The 20,870-nt window shown below is 36.9% G+C and overlaps 1 protein-coding gene across 1 annotated transcript in view; it reads right to left on the reverse strand.

Annotated features, from left to right (window-relative positions):
- SDCCAG8 (serologically defined colon cancer antigen 8) overlaps positions 1–20,870 on the reverse strand; it is a 101,281-nt gene that overhangs the window by 40,902 nt on the left and 39,509 nt on the right. Inside the window, 2 exon segments of the mRNA XM_010004620.1 lie at positions 1,749–1,857; positions 3,943–4,070. Of these exon segments, the coding sequence (XP_010002922.1) occupies positions 1,749–1,857; positions 3,943–4,070 (237 nt within the window).

The following is a 20,870-nucleotide window of genomic DNA, read 5'->3' on the forward strand; positions in this document are numbered from 1 at the left end:
CATCTCCAGTTCCACTTCTCTGTTCTCATTTTCACATGCTTTCCTTGTCCCTACCTGTTTCTCCATTCTTGTTACTGACTGCAGCAGCTCCCACTCCAGTGAAGACAAGCTCAAGCTATTTTAGGGCCACTTCTCAGAACTGTTCTCATACATTCTTCCATACCGCTTCTTGTGCAAAATATACCATGTCCTGGAGATCCACAAGGGCTCCTTTTCCCTTTTTCAGGTACTTGACATAGTCAGCTGATGCTGCTAGGTGGAAAAACACTTGGCAATCTCTGGTATTTATTTTCAGAGAATAGTGTTTTCACAGTATGTTTTCTGTCTTTCCTTCATCCTTTTACAGTTACTAGTCTGTGACTGTGAGCTTTAGCAACAAAGTCTGTGTGCATTTTCATTGCTGGAATAATAGTAATATGATTTGAATCTATTTAGATTTTGTATTACTTTAGCAGCAGAGCTCTGTTATTTCAGAAGAAAAATTCCGTTGGCTTCTTTCTCAAGTACCCATCGCAAGGTCTGCAAGGGAAGTTCTTTTACATTTCCTCAAGTTTCTCATTTCTTCCTCAAACACAAGATGGAATTAATCTCCCAACTTTCAGACACTTAATAGCTAGTCAACTCCTCCTTTCCAGTGGAAAGTAGGATGGGTAGTGGAGGCAATACCTGTGGGAAGCATCGTATATATATATTTTTTTAAATAGATAAGTCTGTCATCCATTTACATCATTCTCCTTTGACCAGTCCTGGAAATGTTAGGATAAATTAGCTCTCCCCCTGAGTGAGTGTTGCCCCTGTTACGTTATCTCAACGGGATTATTAAATCCACCCAGCAGAAGAAGAATCCTATCTTGAAAACCAAGTTTATCTTTGCTGAGTGTTTCCCTTACTTCACATAAGCCATGTGAGATGAATCCTATCCTTAATTATCAAATTCACTTTGCATGAAATTTATGGAAGTTGCAGAATGCCAACTCCTCACTTAAGTCCTGTTTACTACTCTAAATATGAACTCGGCAGAAGGTTTCTATAGGGGCTATTTTAACACTTAAAAGTATAAAATCAAATTATTTTCTGGTATTCAACTACAAAATTCCTAGTTTATTTATTTTTTAAAAAAGATAGTCCTGTCCTATAGAACTTTTAAATAGATACCTTCATACTTCTGCATTTAAATTGGTTATTGCTTCCAAGTTCTGTTCTATTCCTGATTTTTAATGACTTTACATTTAGACCTGCTATTCATTTTAAAAAGAGCACCACATAAAAAGTGCCAGTAGAATCAGAGCTTCAATGACAAGCAGTTTTTATGGTGATTATTTCAGAGATAATTATTCAGTGTGTGTAGTATCATGAATGGAGATTTAAATAAATAATTAAACCAACCAACTACAGTTTTGTGAACTTCAAATGTTTAGTATTTTTCATATAATGTCAGATGAACTTGAATGGTAGCTATGTTAACAATTTCCCACTCTTCATATCAAGAAAATGAACATCAGGAAGAAAATAGTATGCAGTTTTTACACTAGAATTGTTTAAGAAATTTGAAGTAATAGCTGGAAACATGATCTGAAAAGTAGAAAATTAGAATTAGACTGGATGAAAATCCATCCATGTTTCTTAAGTGGTGTATCTTAAATTAAGATCATGTGTAATAACTGGGACAAGCTGAATAATAATAATATTAAAATACAAAAACGCATGTCCTAATAATAAAGCAGACAGGATAAGATAAATATACTAACCTGTACTTTTCGGACATTTGTTCCAACTTCCTTGCCAACATACAACATTCTTCCTTTAATTTTGCTATGAATGTATTCTGGGAGGTCAGCAATGAGTCCAGTTCATTTACTAGAAATTAAAAATAATAAAACTAGAAATTTATTTTACAATTACATGCATTTCAGATAACTTAGAAAAAAAACCCCCATATATTCCTTATTTATTTCCTCTGGATCTTTCTGGATTTGATATGTTTTTTTAAATTTCAGGTACTTGGACAGGGAATTATGACATCATCCTTCACTAAATAAAAGCTGTGTTAAAGTGATGTTGCCACTGAATCAGATCTTGTATGAGAAGAATCACCACAAAAACTGTATCTCTAATGTGGTGATTTTGCCTTTCAGCTGGAAGTTCATCTATATTTATGGAAAGGATAAAATGGGTAAGACATGCCTTAGCAGCCTTTTGGTTACTCAGCTGGTGCAGAGGATACACGGGCAACCCAGACACACTGTAGACTCATTTCATTCTCTCCTTTAAAAAGTAGTTCTTCTATTCACAAGGTCTTGCAATCCTGATTAATGTCTTTTTGTTCTTTAATGATAAGATATAGACTTACCGTCCAGTGGCAGTTGAAGTGAAACCATTTTATAAATTAATTTTCAGCTACTATCAGTTTGGGTTGCACTAAAACTCATGACATAGAAATCAAACCTTTTATTCTTTTAAATAGAAGATACTGCAAAATCATGTTTACTGATTTCTGCTTTTAAAATGAGAGAAAGAGAGACTACTGTTACCAAATCTCTTGTATGCGTGTAGGGTCATAATACACAAGGGTTTCTTTATATACATAATAAATTACTATAATTTTCAACACCTTCTAATTCTACTAGAGAGATATAAAAACAAATTCAGCCTTTATGTTGTTTCATTTTTGTATACTGGGACAATTTATGCACCAGGAGAGTAAATTATACATCTCTTGTGCAAAATTACACTTGGTCATAGGCAGATGTGCTGGCTGGAGTAGTGAAAAATGGTCCTGAGAGCTTCTATTCTTTTCCTACTGTGTAGACAGAAGCCATGATGTAGCTGTTCGCATTCCCTGAACACACAAAAAGGTCCTCTAGTACTGTGATAATGCTGCAAAATAAGGCAGAAAATCAGATGACAGATGTACATGTCCCTGCTACCTCAGGTATTATCTGACACTGCTGAGGATTAATACAGGGTAAATAATTTTTCTAAAGGTATTGCAGGACTGGTGGGTAAAAAATATTTTATTAAACATATGAATATACCATGTTCCATAAGAGGTGAAGCTCCTCCTCCTTTCCATGCTCAGGAGTTAGAGATTTCCTCTCTAAAAATGTATGCTTTTATTTATACTATACACCTTTATTACTGTTGTTGGCATAGCACTTGGCAATAACAAAAGGCTTTTTTTGTTTGTTTGAAAGGATTTTACTTCCAGATTAAAGGTTAGACGTTATTGATCAGCTAAGTCAATGCAATGAAGTCTCCTATTAAGAGAAGCTGAGGTATGCGAGGGATTAAACATCCTTCTTCTAGATTGAGGGTGTGTGGGGGGGCACATGGTAATGCTAAAAATGTTTGAGGCTGCAAAGATTAAATAAAGGAACATATCAATTTGGAGCCAGTGAATTACATCCAGCTGCGACAGTGAATTAAGAACCGATTAATGGCTAAAGCTTTTCTCCAGTTTGGATGCCGAAGCAAACTCATTAAGCTTTTAGAGTAGCTATAATGTGTGTACTGTGGGAACTGTTCAATGCTATTCAGGAGACTTTAACTGTAAGCTCAGAGCATTTCCCGCAGAGCTTCTGATGCTATTTTCTTTATATAACATGTGTGCCTGAAAATCCAGCCAAAAACAAGCCCTTTGTTTTTCTACTTTGTTGTGGTCTCTCTCAGCTTTACGTTTCTTGAACACAGGTAAATAAACTCATAATCCAGATGGTGCAACAGATGTGAGAGCAGCACTCTGAAATCAACAGACAGTGGGCAATACTTTCCATTTTCTCTTTTAAACGCTAACTAATATGTAATTCGGAATCTCCGGTGTAGTTAGCATCTGCTCCCTTCGGCCAGCCAAAGGTTACAGGTGTTCCTGATGTCATTTCACAGTAAGGCGTGGGCCTGGCTTGTGAGTGAGCGCCCAGGCTCTAATCTTTCCCTTCCACCTACCAGTTTTCTCATGCTGGGCCTCCATTTGCTGCAACTTCTGTGTCAGCTCCTGCTCTCTTTGCTGGGCCTGCAGGGCTCGGGCCTTTGCTTTATTGCTATTGCTTTGCTGAATGCTCTCTTTCTCCAATCTATAAAAAAACCCACAAATACAAAATAAAAATATTAAAATAATATACTGAAGATGATAAATTAAAAAGGCAAAGCAGAACATTCAATTCATAATAATTAAAAAAAAAGTGGCCATGCTTTTCACATTAAACATTCCCCTCCCACTTCAGGTTATACAAATTGACCTTTCTCTCACAATGTCAAACATTCTCCAGTGACTAGTGGAAAATGGATCAAAAATACAATCTCTTTCCTGAGCAAAAACTAGCCTTTCAGACAAAATGAGATTTTATTTAAAAAAATGTTAAACAGACTTCTTTTTCATAAGTAAGTTTCCCAACATCCACTTTGCATTGGACAGATTATTTGCATTTTCTTTTAAATGCTACTTCTTTAATTCTGCACTGAAGCTTAGGGACCTGACCCTGAGATGGACTGGTTCCCAGTGAACCAGCAGGAGATAAGTCAATGGGAGTGATTGCCACAGTGCTCGTAACACAGCTACTCTCTGAAAGCTTAATGAGTTTTCTTTAGCAACCAAACAACTTTTAACTATTACTTTATGCAAATAGGAGATGAATGCAATCATTACAATAGAGAAGATTTCTAGTACAACAGAGGCCCAGCCCCTTGCAGTTCTGCTCGCTGTGGGGTTGTACAGGAAGGTCTAAAGCCCTGCGCTATTATTGAAGTACACAGGCAAGAGAGCAATTTACTTGACCAGATATGCAAGATGGGGCAATCTACTCCAGAGGCAAAACAAATGCTAGACTACCACACTCCATTGAAGCATTTTATTTAATGCAAGCCAAGCAAAAAAAAAAAAAAAAAGCATGGAAAATAAAACCCCAAAAAGATAAATGCATATAAATTAGAAAAGGTGCTAAGCTGCAAATTCATATCTAGACTTTCCCAAAGGTCATGAATATTTATCTAGTGCACACTAGGATCCAGATTCAAAATTTCAATTAGTTCACACATAGAAGGACTGATTTGTAAATTTGAAATTACAAAATATGCACACATTTTTCTACGAAAACTACATTTAATAGCTCGGGATAAGTTTTAATCAAGTCTTATAAATGTGTTGCTTTATTCCAGGGAAAATACCTATTTCAAGGGACTAGAAAACAGAACACGGGCATAGATCATGTAAGGATAAAGCCACATTTCATGTGGTTGCTGCACTTAACCTTTGGATTGGTGCCTAATAACCCATCCGAGATATTGCAATATCTCAGCATGACACACACTATGTTAAATCTTCTCTCTCAAATTTACCCCAAAGCAATACAAATGGTGGGTCACATTACACTAATTCCTGGTCCTGATGTTGCAAGTCCTACCTGAGGCAAAACTCCCTTTGAAATCTCAGACAATTTTTTCTGAGGTAAAACTGAGAATGATTTGACACAGAGAACACATTTAGATAGCAAGAATATTATGGCGTTAAGAAAACAAAGAACATTTTCCAAGGAAATTTCATACATTGAACTGCACTTTAACACGCCATTCTCAGAATTACTTCGTAACCATATTGGGGCTATCCTAAGGAGCAATACTTGCATAATTTTCTAAGTGTAAGCTCTGAATATGGAAAGCATGACTATAAAAAAATCTTTCCGTATTTGCTGGGAACCAGTCTACTTAAACCCCTTCCCCACTTCCAAACACCTTTTACCTTCAGACAGTGGTCATGAGCACTGGACTGCTCAAAAAATGCACCAGTACCTAACACATTCCCCAGACACTTTCAGCTAAAGGAAGTGATTGTAGCATAGTATTTTATTTAACAGTGTCTCACACAAAATGGCTGTGTGCTGTTGGGTGCTGTGCTGTCATCTGGCACACAGCTGGCTGGCTAGTATTCTGCTGGGGGTTACCTTCAGCATGTGTCAAGCTGCACAGCCCAAGCTACTCAGACAAACCTGTAAAGTTCCATTCCTCATTGCTGAGGTCCCTCCTGTTGAACACATGCTAGTGGGCAAGTTCAAAATAAATGGAGAATCTGCTGCCACCAAACCAACTCTCTTGCTAAGGGGACCCCTCCCAAAAAGCAAGCTACTTACTGTCCAGAGCAAAACAGCAGGAGCTAAGAAACCATGGATGCATGGTGAGTTCCCTATGGCTGAAGTGTATACTGAGAGTGAAAAATAGACAAATTTACACAGCAGATAAAAGCTCAACTATAAGACTAGGAAAACATAGATAAGTCTTATGCAGAAGGGTAGCTGACTAGGCTGACTCTTAGCACCTAAAAATCCTTGAGATTGAGATACATCCAGCATTACACAAAGAGCAATATCTGAGATACCTAGAGCTGCTGAGGAACAAAAAGATCTCCTGGAGTCTAAACTGAGTGGCCAGACACACCTTTAGTTGACACTTTCTAAGTTAAATCTCTCTGTCCTTCTCTGGAAAATTTCCTTAATACATTTCGCATATACAAAGAAAAAACCAAACACCAAACCAACAAAAAAAACCCCCACAATGGATACAACATGCAAAAGGTGGACCGAGAGATTTCAGGGACACTTGGTAATATTCCTGCTACAACCCGCTGACAGTGCAGGAGTTCTAGAAGGTCTGACACTGCCTGCTTATTTGCAATGACTCTCAATTGTGAAATAAGGGGAGCTTGATTTAAGAAAAATAAAAGCTATGGATTGTTGATCAGTTTTACTAAAGTAGAAGCACTGAATTAACGCTGACTTTCATTTTTGGGCAATAAAGTCAGAAGTAACCAACAACTCATTCACGTCGAGTCAAGCTCAAGTTCTCCCGGAGCCCTGTTTTTCACAGCGACGTTAGTTCTAAACACTGATTATTTTGAACTAGTTATGGCTGTCAAGAGTAGCCTCCTTAGTTAACTTGTTCACCTATGTAAATTAACTGGTTATCAGTTAGCAGTAGCTGAAAGCTAAACTTTCTAAACACTGTTGACAAAACTAAGGGCATGGTAAAACGCAGCTTATACCAGAAGAAAAGGAACAAAACAGTCAGTGTTTGCAAACCTTAAAAAAATCCTTTCTGAAAATAAAGTGAAAATACACTTTGACCTCAAAGCTAACATAGAAGTATGCTACCTGAATTTGAACCACTAAATTTAATTTAAAAAAATCTTTCACGGCAGTAACAAACAAAAAATGGATCACAGATCCATTTTCAATAGAAGACTGCTGTCTTCCAAATGGCTTCACAGTAAAGGTAAAGGAAGGATGTAAAGACTATTGATGTGAAAGTTGTATTTGACATAAATAATAGCTCACTGATTTTTGACTGTAAAAGAACAGCACATAGATTGATAAAACTTTGAATTTCACAACACAGTTCAACAGTAGGCATTTCTGCAAGAGTCTTTTTGCTTGGCTAAAAGTAATAATAAAAAATGAAAAAACACAGGATGTGTCTCAGTGTAGAACTAGGCCTCTCACTGGAGGTTGCCAGTAAGTCTTCTGACAAAGCAACTATGATGTGAAACAACCAGGCTTCCTATGTTGATTTTTCCATGAGATCAACATGTAGCATTTTATAAAAAGCTAATGGACCCATTAGTGAGGACTATGAACTTAACCGGACAAATTAAAATACTCTTAACAATGATCTCAGTTCAGTGGCACACAAAAGGTTATAATAACCTTATTGTTCACATCTTCATTTCTTGTAATTATAGTTTAAAATGTAATGATAAAAAGTTTAGGCTTTCATATATATGCTTACTTTAAACTGGACTTCATAAATTATTAAGACATTTAGTTTTCTAAATGTTTGAAGTATCTGAACTATCAAGACTGTTGGTCTAAAGAACGACCAGACTCGGCATTCATCAATACTCAGCATCAATACTTGCACTTGTGTAGCAAGAGACTAATAGAGCCTAACACTTATGCTTCTACTACATGACTCAGTGGCTGAGCACAGACCACTTCAACAGGTAGTGAAGTGGGCCAGCACTACAAGCTACTGCAGAACCAATCACATCAGAAGAAGGAAAACACTCAGCTGAGAGCTCCCTCAGTTCTTCCAGAGAAAATAGGCTTTCTCTCCCACTATTTTTGAAATGTGTAGCACAAGCATCTCTATACCAAATTGCAAAACAGTTTTGAGAAGGCACCCAAGCACTTAATTTCCAGTATCTTTAACAAAATGTGGCCTTGGAGCACTTAAGTAAATTAGAACACTTTTGAAAACAAGACTTAAAAGCATATGTGTATTAGGATCCATAAAGATTATAGCCAATAGCTCTGGATACAAAGGCCCAGAAAGGTCTTATGCAGTCTGCTTTTAATGATACAGGTGTAGTGGACTGTCCATTAAAAGCAGCTTTTTGAACCACCTTTTAACAGGTTATTTCATATTGTCATTTCAACTACAAGTGTCAAGGGAAGAATGGAAAATCAGAGTATATCCTTGCTCTTCTCTCCAGCTACAGGGAAAGAAAGCAAAACAAAAAAGAAAACCCACAGAGCAAGTCACAGTTGAAAAAAAAAAAAAGGAATAAAATCTGAAACAAGAGGTCACAATACCTACCCTATTCTGTAAGGGGAAACATAAGAAAAATGTTTGCAGTCTCTTATTTTACTAAGTAATTAAATTCTTCAATGATAAAGGTCATAGAAGAATGTATATAGAATAAGATCATATGTTGGGTCGGAACACTTCACAAGTTTCTTCCCTGTGTCCTCCATATGTGTCTTCATAAGTATGTCATACACAGAAGGGCTCATGCTTTTTTCAGGTCAGCAGACAATCCTAAAGGTTTGTCTGCAAATATGAAAAAGATACAATTTACCAAGAAGTCATGCTTCCCAGGGAAGTTCTTAAGTAATTTTCTCTATCAATGTAGAACTCCTAAAACTGCTTTTTGACCTGCCTTCCAATTTAACAGCACTGCAGTGTCCTGTTCAGATACTTAAAATGGAGAACGTGTTTACACAGTTTTATTTTACGCTATCTGAAGTCTTAGTATTTTCAAACATTTAGGTAAGGAAATGCAACACAGTAAGACCCCAAAATCTGCAGGTAAATAAGTGAATACTGGTTTCAAGTGCATCTTGATTAATAGCTATCAATCTCCACACTTTCTAAATTAACAGAGCTCTACAGCATGTACTTTGCTCATATGTTTGGATCAAAGCAGTAAGAAGACTCAAGGTCACAATATTTCTCCTTTTTCCTTAAGTCAGGATTCTGGGAACATTTTGTTTAGCACTGATTGTTTTGGTTGACCTCCTTTGTAAGGCCTATTAGATGTATTTTCATCTAATACGTCCTTGCTAATACTTGGGATTGGTATGACTGAGGACACTCCTGAACAGAGTTCCCTTGTTTCCTCTTATAAAACACTGTACATTTTTTTCCATCTTATTTTATTATAGGTTTTGATTTTTCCAGTGCATGTGTAAATCCACCACAGCATGTTTGGATTGGCTGGATTTTACAGCTCTTGGTGCTTTTACAGGGCAGAAGGATCGGCATGAAATGAACGTTCTTATGTTAAAAAAAAACCACAAAAAAAACCTGAATACGTGCATGCTTGTGCAAGAATTATGTAGAAATACCTTTTAAAAGAATCATGATCAGGTCATTTCTCTAAACCTCTCCAAGGAGCTGAAAAATTGCCCTTCCTGTATCCCATTGTGGGAATTACCCACCGAGTTGCTCTTTATGTCTGTTTCTGGGAGCTGACGGATGCTGATTCTGGAGCTGGCTGCCAGGTCTTCTCAGTGGAAAGCTCAAGTTTCTGGAAACTGCCCCAGCCAGCACACTGTGTTTGGTGAGCTTCAGTACAATCTACATTTGCATGGTCTGATTTTGCAGAGACCTAATTATTAATTTAATTTGTAGAACTGGAGGACTGCATCATTGCTGAGGATGCATGAGGTCCTATTAGATAAAACTGAGACCTAAAAAAAGTTATTTTTTGTTTTTAAAGTGAAGGAGCCTATGAACATTAAACGAGAGATACAGAATTTCCTAGAATAATGAAATATCAGTTTTTTTCTCATAACTGTGTAAAACAGAAACTACTACAAGTAATTTAAAAAGATATGTACAGGTCAAGGGTTTAAAACATTTATAGTTATTCAGCTCTTTAAACATGGATCTGGAAAGCCAGAAGATGCTACAGAAATAACTTTTCAGTAGAAATACCTTTAAAGTATGTTAATGAACCCATCAAACAGAACTTTTTACTACCCTGCTTGAGAGAAAACACTGGAAAAGACAGCTTGGTCAGGATACTACTACTTCACAAAAACATCTTAAAATACAAGAAAAACTTTTTTTGGAGAAAACAATAAAAGATTAAGCTCTGTCCACATTTCCAGCTTTGTCAGGAGACTAACTTCAATTACTTGACAAATTAGCTTAGAACTATTTTCCCCACAGTACAAATCATTATCCAATTACCCAACTGTATCCTCATCCCCAGAATCCAAATAATGTCTATATTACATACTACAGTCTATGTAGAATAGAATGTTATACTACATTCTATTTATTTTTTTTCCTCAGAATTTCAACTTTGCTGAAAAGGAAATCAGTGCATATGACTTTCCTGTTCCTACTGAATTTTTTTGCCAGTTTTTTCTCTTCAGAATGCAGCTACACCATTGGAACAACCTTTTAACTTTTTTAAATTTACACTGTATTATATATTTTTTTATTTGCACTTTTATATAATACTAGGAGGTCTACAGAAACAACAAAATACAAAGTCCAAAACTTCCACTTTGCTCTTTACACCCTACCTGAGGCATCAGAAGATATTACACATTAATGGCTGTGCATGAAGAATATTCCTTCTCTGTTTTTGAGTATATGCCATACTTGAAAACTACTTCAAAATTACCACCAACTGGAGATACTGATGGGCAGCAGAAAGAAGAAAAGTTGTAGGGGCATAGGAACTGAGAGACAGAGTTTGCTACTCCTGTGAAAGTCTGTATGATATAAAAAGGCTTGAATATAGATAACTTGAGTAGATAGGTAACTGGTGGTATAATACAACCATAATTTTGTTATTAGATCTATGAGATAGAAGTAAAGGATTGGATTTCTTACTCACTTTATATTCAGCATAAAAGACAGAATTTGCAAACACTCAGCCTGTAACATTATTTTATTCCTTTGGTGTTATGACTTCAAAAGATACATACAGAAAACCAAGAGTTCCTCAATATGGACAGTAACTACTTTTCAGTCTGGAATAGTTCTCTGCTTTCCAAGTCACAGCAAAATATTATCATTAACTGGCCTCTATTTCACTGTTAGAGAAGAAAAAACAAGTGTCTTTAACAGTAATTAACATCTCATATTAGATCAGATGTACTGATTTAGAACCAAAACCTGATTTTTCTGGCACATCTATAAGTCCTGCCAGCAAGACACATACACCCAGCCTGCAGTGGCTATCACCTGCAGTGGTTATTACCATGAGATTGTGAACTATTTTGCTGATAAATGCCAAAAGAAACAGACAATTAAGTACAGAGTAGAAGTTGCAAGAGAAGATGCAACATGAGGAGAAATGGTTTTTGTGAAGTCTTAGTATGTAGCCCTAAGCACTCCACAGTACTGCACTCCATTCTCTGGAATATTCCTTCTTTGTTCCACTAGCCACTTTTAAAAATGGCTATATGCTTAAATGTTTGCTTTCCATAGAGCTTTTTACAGGCATTTATTCTGTATAGACAGTTATTTTCACTATACTTAAAATAAATGAGTAATTTTCTTGACTTATGGCAATTCTTGAATTTGGTACCAACAGTCTCTTATGATGCAGCTTCAGGACAGATATAAGCCAGTCTAAGGTGACGTTGCCAGTAGAAGGTACAGTCCTTCTTTTCATACTCTTATAACAAGCACTCATGCAACTTGTTCTGCAAGAACAAATTATTTTTTTCCATCTGATTAACTCCCTGAACCACCTGATCATATAGGTACCTGTCTTCCAGTGTCAGCATGAGCAAAGGCCTGGCAACACGTGTTGAGGCATAGGCACATACAAGCACAATCTGCCTTTTCAACAGCAGCATAGACTTAGACCAGCCTCAAACAATTGTGACTCTGTACTCCAAGGCTCAGCTTGCTACTACAGTAAATCCAACTGTCAGACTCCTACTATGGAATCAAAAAATGATGCAGCTAAATGATGCAGAGACCTGATCTGCTATGAACTCACACTGTCAATTTAAATTAGTTCAAAAAAACAATGTTTTTGGTACGTTAACTTTGTACCAGCAAGCTTTATGCTGAATCAGGTATCATCTGTCCTACTGCAGCTGGCATAAAGTCAGCATAAACACTGCATAGCATGCTCTAGCTAATTCAAAAGGAAAGTGACTGTGTACTCACACCTGATCCGGATCAGATCAGCACAGCTGAATGATCCAGTAGATCACAGATGCGCTATAGAGGACTGCTGAACAGCCACCTACGTTTTTCAGAGACAGTAGGTTTAGACACCCAACCTGCAATTAAACTAACAATGTCAAAAGTACCAGGCCAATGATAACTATCTCCAACTATTGCTGCAGTTGAGAAGAACTGAGGAACAGTTCTCTCTGCCTCCAAAGGACCAAGTCTCACACAAACAGCTTGGGAAGAAGCAGAACAATTTGACAGAACAAAGCATTCTTCAGGATGAGAGTTTGAAAGACAATATTTGACTTGGAGGGAATTTGCTGTAGGGTAAGCTAGACGTTTTCCCTGTCCTACAGCAAGAAACCAAATATTCCAGCAAACTGAAAAACTTGTGACCAAAAGCAAGAAAGATGAGAAATACTGCACTAACATGATATTGTGCTTGACTGTTGCTGATTTCCTTGAATATTAGAGAAACATCCCAATAAAATACATATTTATCTACCCACATATCACAGAGCTAGATATGAACAGGTACGTAAAAATATTCAAATCCAGCCTTATATGCCTTTTATTGGTTTGGTCAACTGTGGCATAATTTTTGTACTATTCTGATTGTAACTGTCTGCACATCTGTATTAGAAATAATGGACAGGCAGTATAACAGTTGAGGGTTTTGGTTTTTGCTCAGGTTATAAATCTCTTTTCCTTATGCTCTCATGAGTAAGGGAGAAACATATTTCAATAGCAACTTTAAAACAAAATTCACAAATTACTACCATTATGTTAAGTGCTAGATATCCCACTGTGCAGTTTTGCTTTGTGAATTTTTACCTTCTTCCATGCACACTTTTAGCCACTGATCGCACAGCCTTTCAGTGTTTTCTGCCTTTTCCTTTAAATAAACTGGCTCTGGCTCCTTCCATCTGGTTCCCCTTCCGTCAGCAACCCTGCACCTGTTCACACCTCCTCTCCTGTTGGATTCCACTGAACATTTCCTCCTCTGCCAGGGCTATTCTGGCACTCGCAACCTTTCTGTCATTCAATCCATCTGTCAGAAGTGAACTTTGTTTACCGCAAGCTTCTGCTTTCTTCTTCAAGAAGCAAAGCCCCTCAAGGTCATTGTCAAATGAACTGTCGGTGTGGATTTAAATCCACTTCTGCTAACCAGCAGAAGATGGAAGTTCTTTACAGTCCCGTATTTGCAAAGATCAGTGTTGGGTACAGGAGAAATAATACAGAAGCAAAAGAATAGATTTTAATCATAATTTGTTAACTCCAACAGCTACTGTGTTTTTCTTCACATACGTGTATGTGTACCTTCTTGCAAAGACTTGCTCAGTTATGCAAGTAAGTGGAAAGGATTAAAAAAATAGTACAAATAAAATATTAGTCTCATTTTATCACTGTGTAACAAAGGTATTGACTAAAATGCAAAAAAAAAAGTGAACAGCTGAATGAGTAAGTTTACAGTAAAACCTTAAAGCAGTCAACAGCATTCACTGTAAATTATTTCATCTGCAACTTTTTTTTTTAACTTACCTACTGATGTTTCAAATGCAACACTGTTTAAGAAAAAAAAATCCTGAATATTTTGTCCTATTTTCAAGCCTTGCAAAAACACACATATGCAACTCTTGGTTAAAATACTGCCTTCCACATTGAGACAAATTCTAAAGATTCTTTGTCAGGGCTGAGACTAAATTCATATTGTCAACAGGATATATTATTTTTAGCAATTCTTTTGCCCATATTTATTTTCAGAAATACATTCTGATAACCACAAGCTTCTCAATTATTAACTAACCTCCTCAACAGTGCCATTCTTCTGAAATAAGAAACATCTTTCAGTTTCACTGCATACCTTGGGTATTCTTAAAAAAAAACCCACCAAGATCAAATACAGTACCAAAAAATAAATACATTTTTTAAGTTTTGTAAGCAATTATAACAAATCACCCTTTTTATTACCCTTCTACAAAAAAATGAATTTAAAATAAAGCTTTCTGGGAGCAAATCCAGGAGGTAATCCAATCTCATTAGCAGATACGCAGTTATACTTATGTTAGGTCTGAATTTGACTCTAATAAAAATTGAATTGACAAATGCTGAACAAGTTTAGCTGAATAATATTTTAATACTGATATGTATTATCCCTTATATATAATATATACTTATATTAGGATTAGTCCCTGTATTTGCAAGGGAATGTTTTCTGATGAGGTTATCTTCTTCCATCGGAAGTCGCTGGCAGGTAAACAAAAGCACTGGAAATAGAAGAACAACTCTGGAACAAAAAGAAGATGCAGCCCTGTCCCACCTAACCACAAAGAAACTTTTTTTCCCCAGTTTTATTTAAGCCCTGTAGAAGGCAACTGAACAACAAGAAGAAGCTAATAAAGAACAGTTGCTCCTTTTCCTACACAAATGCAGTTCGATACTCAAACCACTAGGAAGACCCAGGCAACCAACACCGGCACTATGAAGCTTGCCACGCTGCCAGCACAGCCAGGGCAAGCAAGGAGGTCAGCCCTGTCAAGTAGGCAACAGCAGAGCTCATCTGCTCACTCAGGACAGGTTTCTCCCAGCTCCCACCTTCCCCTGACCAGTCGCTGGCACAAGGGTACTGAGCAAGGGGGTAAGGAGAGCAACCAGGCAGCCAAAACTGGCATGCTCAGTGATCTTCCTTCATCCCTCCATCCACTAGCTACCTCCTCTGGAGATGACGACCTACAGTTGATGCTCTTCAATGTCAAGTTTGATAAAGTCCCCAGCTGAGGACCCTTTGGGTTCTCTGCTGTTTGTTGGGGTTTTTTTCTAGGCAAAAATCTAATGAGCAAAATTTGGCACAGAACAACAAAAAACCAGCAATCATCATGTCTGCACAAAATAAATAACTTCAAATATACTTTTGAAAGAACAAGGCAATTTCAAAAAATTTTTAAGTTCACAAATACCAAGTGCTGATAGAAAAAGTACATTTTAGCTTATTATGAAAACAAGCTTTCACATGTACTTGAGAGAAAAGCCATGGAACAAGTAAAAAATGAAGATAAAATTCAGATCAGTTTTTCCAGTAGCAAATTCAGCAAAAAATTCAGCAGTGTGCCTACATGTGCCTGAAAGATGTTTACAGTTCAAATAATTAAATAATGATCCTGTTGTCCTTAGTCACACAAATAAATCTAATTTGAATGAGATCAAAGTAAATATTTTATATACATGCATAAACTTATTGCTGTTAGTGCTGAATAATAACGGCTCAAAACAAAGACCTTATAAAGATGTTTACTTTCTACAGCAGTTAAGTCTCTTCCTGTATTTCATCCGAATCCACTGCTTGCTCCAAAGCACTTTAAGTATTGTTAGTGCTCCTGAACCACACTCTACATGCAGTAGCAATTTGGCTGCCTCAACAACCTGATACGATGTAGAAAAGATGAAATCATTATAGAAATTTAACGTAACCAGTTGCAGTTTAAATATCATGAAGAAAAATTTAGATGAATCTCAGACTAAAATCTGAAAATGTATTATTGGTTTTCCTTGAGTAATTTTTATCATAGGATAATAAATTGCCAACCTTGTTTAAATGCTTTAAAATGAAAAAAAAAAAGTGATTTATAAAGACTTTCATATTCAAAATTAATACATAATTCTTTCTTTCTTTCTTTCTTTTTCTTTCTTTCTTTCTTTCTTTCTTTCTTTCTTTCTTTCTTTCTTTCTTTCTTTCTTTCTTTCTTTCTTTCTTTCTTTCTTTCTTTCTTTCTTTCTTTCTTTCTTTCTTTCTTTCTTTCTTTCTTTCTTTCTTCCTTCCTTCCTTCCTTCCTTCCTTCCTTCCTTCCTTCCTTCCTTCCTCTTTCTTTCTTTCTTTCTTTCTTTCTTTCTTTCTTTCTTTCTTTCTTTCTTTCTTTCTTTCTTTCTTTCTTTCTTTCTTTCTCTTTTAAGCATCATCAAGGGCCTTTACATGTTTGTACAATCACATTAAATGTATTTAAATGATTACATAGAAAGATATTTAAATAATTGTGTATTATCTTGACACAAAGTATATCAGCTTCGAAATTTTTAAAGGCACTGCCAGAATACGACAGAGCCGATTTATTTCAAATCATTCAGCATCAGTCTTTGTAAAGCAGCATATGGTCTTACCATGGCAGGTAAAATATTTTACCTCCTATAATAACGCAGAGCAGCTAATTTATCTACATGCTGTATAATCAGATAAACAATATCAGACGCACTATGAAAACCTGTGGGCAAGGGAGAAATTTATCGCCCCCCACATTATTGATTTTTTCTGCCTATATATTCATATAATTGCTAACAATAGAGGTTATTCTTTCTTCCATTCCCTACTTCAATTACCTTAAAGTAAGACCTTCTTTTCAGTTGTGGAAATATTTGCAGTTTCTACAGCTGCAGGACAAAGAACTGAGACATTTCCACAGAGTTGCTCGGGGGAAAAGGAAGGGGAAAAAAAGCTTTGCAAGATTCTATTGCAAGTAAAGCAGAGTGAATGACAACTTTCAAAGCTACTACAATCATTTACTAATGTGCTGCTACACCAAATAAGTATATTTTTTTTGACAGCACCAAATCAGATTTATTGCAGAAACTGCTGCATAAATAGCATATGGCTATGTTATACCACCTATTTCAAATCCCTGTAATGTTTCCTCCCCTCCCTGCTCAAAATGAATAATTGAGCCAAGCTATAAACCTTCTGCAGACGAGAGAGAAAAAAGTTCAAAAAGCAGATGCAGGAGATGTAGATTTCATTTTTTGAAATGGTCTTTAAAAGTATCACATATCCTGATCAAAAAAACCTGGACAGTAACAGGTCAGGTCTCCCTTGCTACACTTCAGGATTTTATTTCCCCCTTTCCTTGATAAAAATTAGTTTTCATTTCTCTTTCAAGCTCACAGTCATCAACACGGGCCATGACCCCATAATCCTCTTGCACATGACTACCTCTTACTTGCACAAGAAATCCTATTGATCTTCTTATGTGAATAAAATTATTCATGTGACTCAAGATCAGAAGGCTCCGACCTCCATTCATGCCTTACAAGCTCCCATTTATGAAGAGGGAAGTGCCTCGTCTGAGCAATACTAAAACATTAGAAAACTGGTTTCATGCATTGGAGGGGGCCAACCCTGTGGGAAGGTGCTGACCTACAGCTCTCCCCCCTTTCAGCAGAATAAAGTTTTCTTATCGGTTTGCTGGATCAGTCCCCAGACCCACGTGTTTTTGTGTTTCTGCCCATTGCCACATCCATGCTTCAATACGCTGCTACGGTACCACACAAAAACACGCATCCTTGTCACATGGCAGGACTGAGAGCAAGGACGCATATTTTTGGGATAGCAGGGGGCACAGTCCCTCTAGGCAGGACGTAGCCAAAGCCCAGCAGGCCACCTGCCCAGGGAGCCCAGTGGCTGGCCCCCACCTCCCCTCTCCCTTAAGCTGGGGTGAGGCCTGCCACACACCCCCAAAGTTTGTGCAGCCGCCGCCGCACGGAAAAGACGTTGCAAGGTCTTCTCTCCGGCCGATGAGCACACCACTGCACACATCGTGGAAGGCTGCGGCTACCCCGCCGCTTGCCTCTCGGTGGTCAGTCCTCCCAGCTGCCCTATCCGTTACTGTCTGATTAGCTCTGCGAAGGAGCCCCTCCCCGGCCAGCTTTCCCCACCATCTGTTCCACACGCGATGGCTGCCGCCCAGCAGCCTCGCGCTGCCCTCCTACCTGGCACCCGGCTCCCGGCCTTACCCCAAAGTGCTAACACAGGTTCTCGCTGCTGGCAGAGTCAGGATTTCATTACTACTACTTTGACAAGTGCAGGGTTGTTTGTAATTTCTCTTTTATCCTGATTTTGATTGTACAACCACCTCCCACTGATTCAGTTTGCTTCAGTTTTGTTGCTCACAGATTTTACTCTCCACATTAATCTCCCTCTGGCATGTTACTGCATCTGTTCCCTTTTTTATTATTAATTTTCAAATTCCCACCATTTTTGTCAAAAAGGAGGTAATCTACACTCTGCTTCTGCCCATTTCATTTTCTTTAATTTGGGAGATAAGTATGAAAGCGTGCCAAAGAAGTTAATTCTCCGTTAACAGTTTATTTTCTGGCATCCCCATGCCTTTGTATATGAAAAACAGATAGAAATAAATGTTGACTGAATCACAACAACATAGTTGCAACTGTCTCTAAATTTAATGAAAAGTAAACATATGAAGCAGAATCTAAAGAGTTTATTAGTTATCAGAGTTGTTTCATGTTATCACTCCCCCTTGCATTTTAACATAATAGTTTAGTACAAGATGGGATATATGTATATATTTTATATATATTTATATAAACAGAAATCAATCACTGCTGAAACCTCATTTGTTTTTCTCCCCTCTCCTTCCCCCCAATTTGAGTGTCATTGGTCCTTTCATCAGTCAGTAAGTCTGGGAACACAAAATATATCTCAGTAATTTAATATTAGTAATAGTATTTATTCCAATGTTACCTAATTTCCACCACAGACAATGAACTCTTTCTGATGTGATAAAATTGTTATAAAAAGTATGACAGCAATTGTGCTGCTAACAGATACTACAGGGGAAAAAAAAAAAAAAAAGAGAGAATACAAAGTATCATGCAATCCCCTAGAAGCTTAAGTATAACCACCTTCTATAAATGAAAAAGTTAGTTTATATTTTATCATGGTATAGCTTAAACAGGGAAATCAATGTCTGAGGCATGCTGCAGTTCTATTGATGAATGCTGGTGATGACATCCAGCTCAGCACCAAAGCTTCAGTGACTAAATAAAGCTAAAGAAACCTGAAGGTGTGTACTTCATTTATTATACATGTAACACAAATTAGTATCAATGGAGTCATTGAAACTAACAAGAAGGACTGATGCACAGGAGGAAGGCTATAGCATGTACTCCTCAAATGCCACTATCTCTGAGATGCTGTTTTCTAGAGATGGTATCATTTTCAAAAATAAGGGAGAAAGGAAATATCCCATAATGGGGGAAAAAATAACCAAGAACAACATCCACTGTCCTCACTGTAATATAAACTTTTATCCTTCAAGAGACTGACACAGGTATTCAAGGTAGCTTGGTAGGCTACCTGAACCTGGAAGCATGGGTTCTTCTAACATTTTGTAATTTTTCCCTACCTACAAGCTGACATTCATTACTCCTTGGAATGTTTCATACAAGCAAACAAGAATAGTAAAAAACTAAATTAAATTAAATCTGTGTAAATTCCATTCAATTACCTCTCCCAACAAATTTGAGAGGACAGTTCAGTCAATATATCTCGAGCTATCTACTTAACTCCATGCCTGACAAAATGAATGATGGCATGGAAAATGTACAATTTTTAAATTCAGCAATTCCCCTCACTTCTTTAGAGTTATTTAACTGCTTTAGCATTTATGCAAACGGGATCTACATCTGACTGCAACTGGAACAATAGCTTCAGCTATGCTTTGCAACAAAAAGGAAAGATTTTTCATGACAATTCCATTAGCAAAAAATTTTATTAAATTAGATGACAAGCTAAAATCTGGGCAATCTGTTAACATCTTGCATCTTTTATGTGATCTTTTCCACTAACATTCTGACATGCTTTTAACCATTATTTGCTCATGAACAATAGATCTGTATGTTTTCTGCTCACTGAGGAATAGATTCAGAAAAGGTTCACTAGCAAGATTCCAAAGTAATGGCAATGTAATACTGACCAGGCAATTTAACATTGACTTCAGAAGTACTTTCATAAGATTCTCCTACTAAGGTTAACTCTAATGCAAAGAATCACAAAGCTGAAACTAAGGTTAAAAAACCCAACAACTTTAAACAAGCACAGTCAGTGTCACAGCAGGGTGAGATCTGAAAAGTTACATGACTGACAATCTAAACTACACAGCAAAAGTTCTGTATTTTCCCAGACATTTGAATACATTCAAATTAGAACCACTGACTGGAGTCAATAACCGGAAATGCATGCTAATAGCAAGGGTTTCTAAGCAACATATTGCTCCAGGAAGAAAGGTGACAGGAAAAGGCAAATTTAAACTCCGTGGCAATGGTTTAGAATAGCTAATTGCAACCTTTTTCTTGATTTTTAACAAGTACATTTTGTTAACTCAGAAACTGTTTAGTTGGTAATCAATCAGTGTCTGAAAACTAGGATAAAGCAAAAGTGGGACTCCTGGAGAAGAGTGCAGTTCTGCAGAGCAAAACTTCTCATTAAGTTACAGACTTTATGCCCCTTCTCATTTAATCCATTCATACAATATTATACCATCTCATTTTCATACATTACAATTCAAAGTTCTCATATTTGTTTTATTCTATTTATTTGCAATATCCAAAATTAGAATCAGTGGCTTAGTAAAAAACTTTTCTCCTTTGTAATATCCTAATTCATACAAAAT

Source organism: Chaetura pelagica, unplaced genomic scaffold (assembly GCF_000747805.2).
Source record: "Chaetura pelagica isolate M959 unplaced genomic scaffold, ChaPel_1.0 scaffold278, whole genome shotgun sequence".
Lineage (NCBI taxonomy): Eukaryota > Metazoa > Chordata > Aves > Apodiformes > Apodidae > Chaetura > Chaetura pelagica.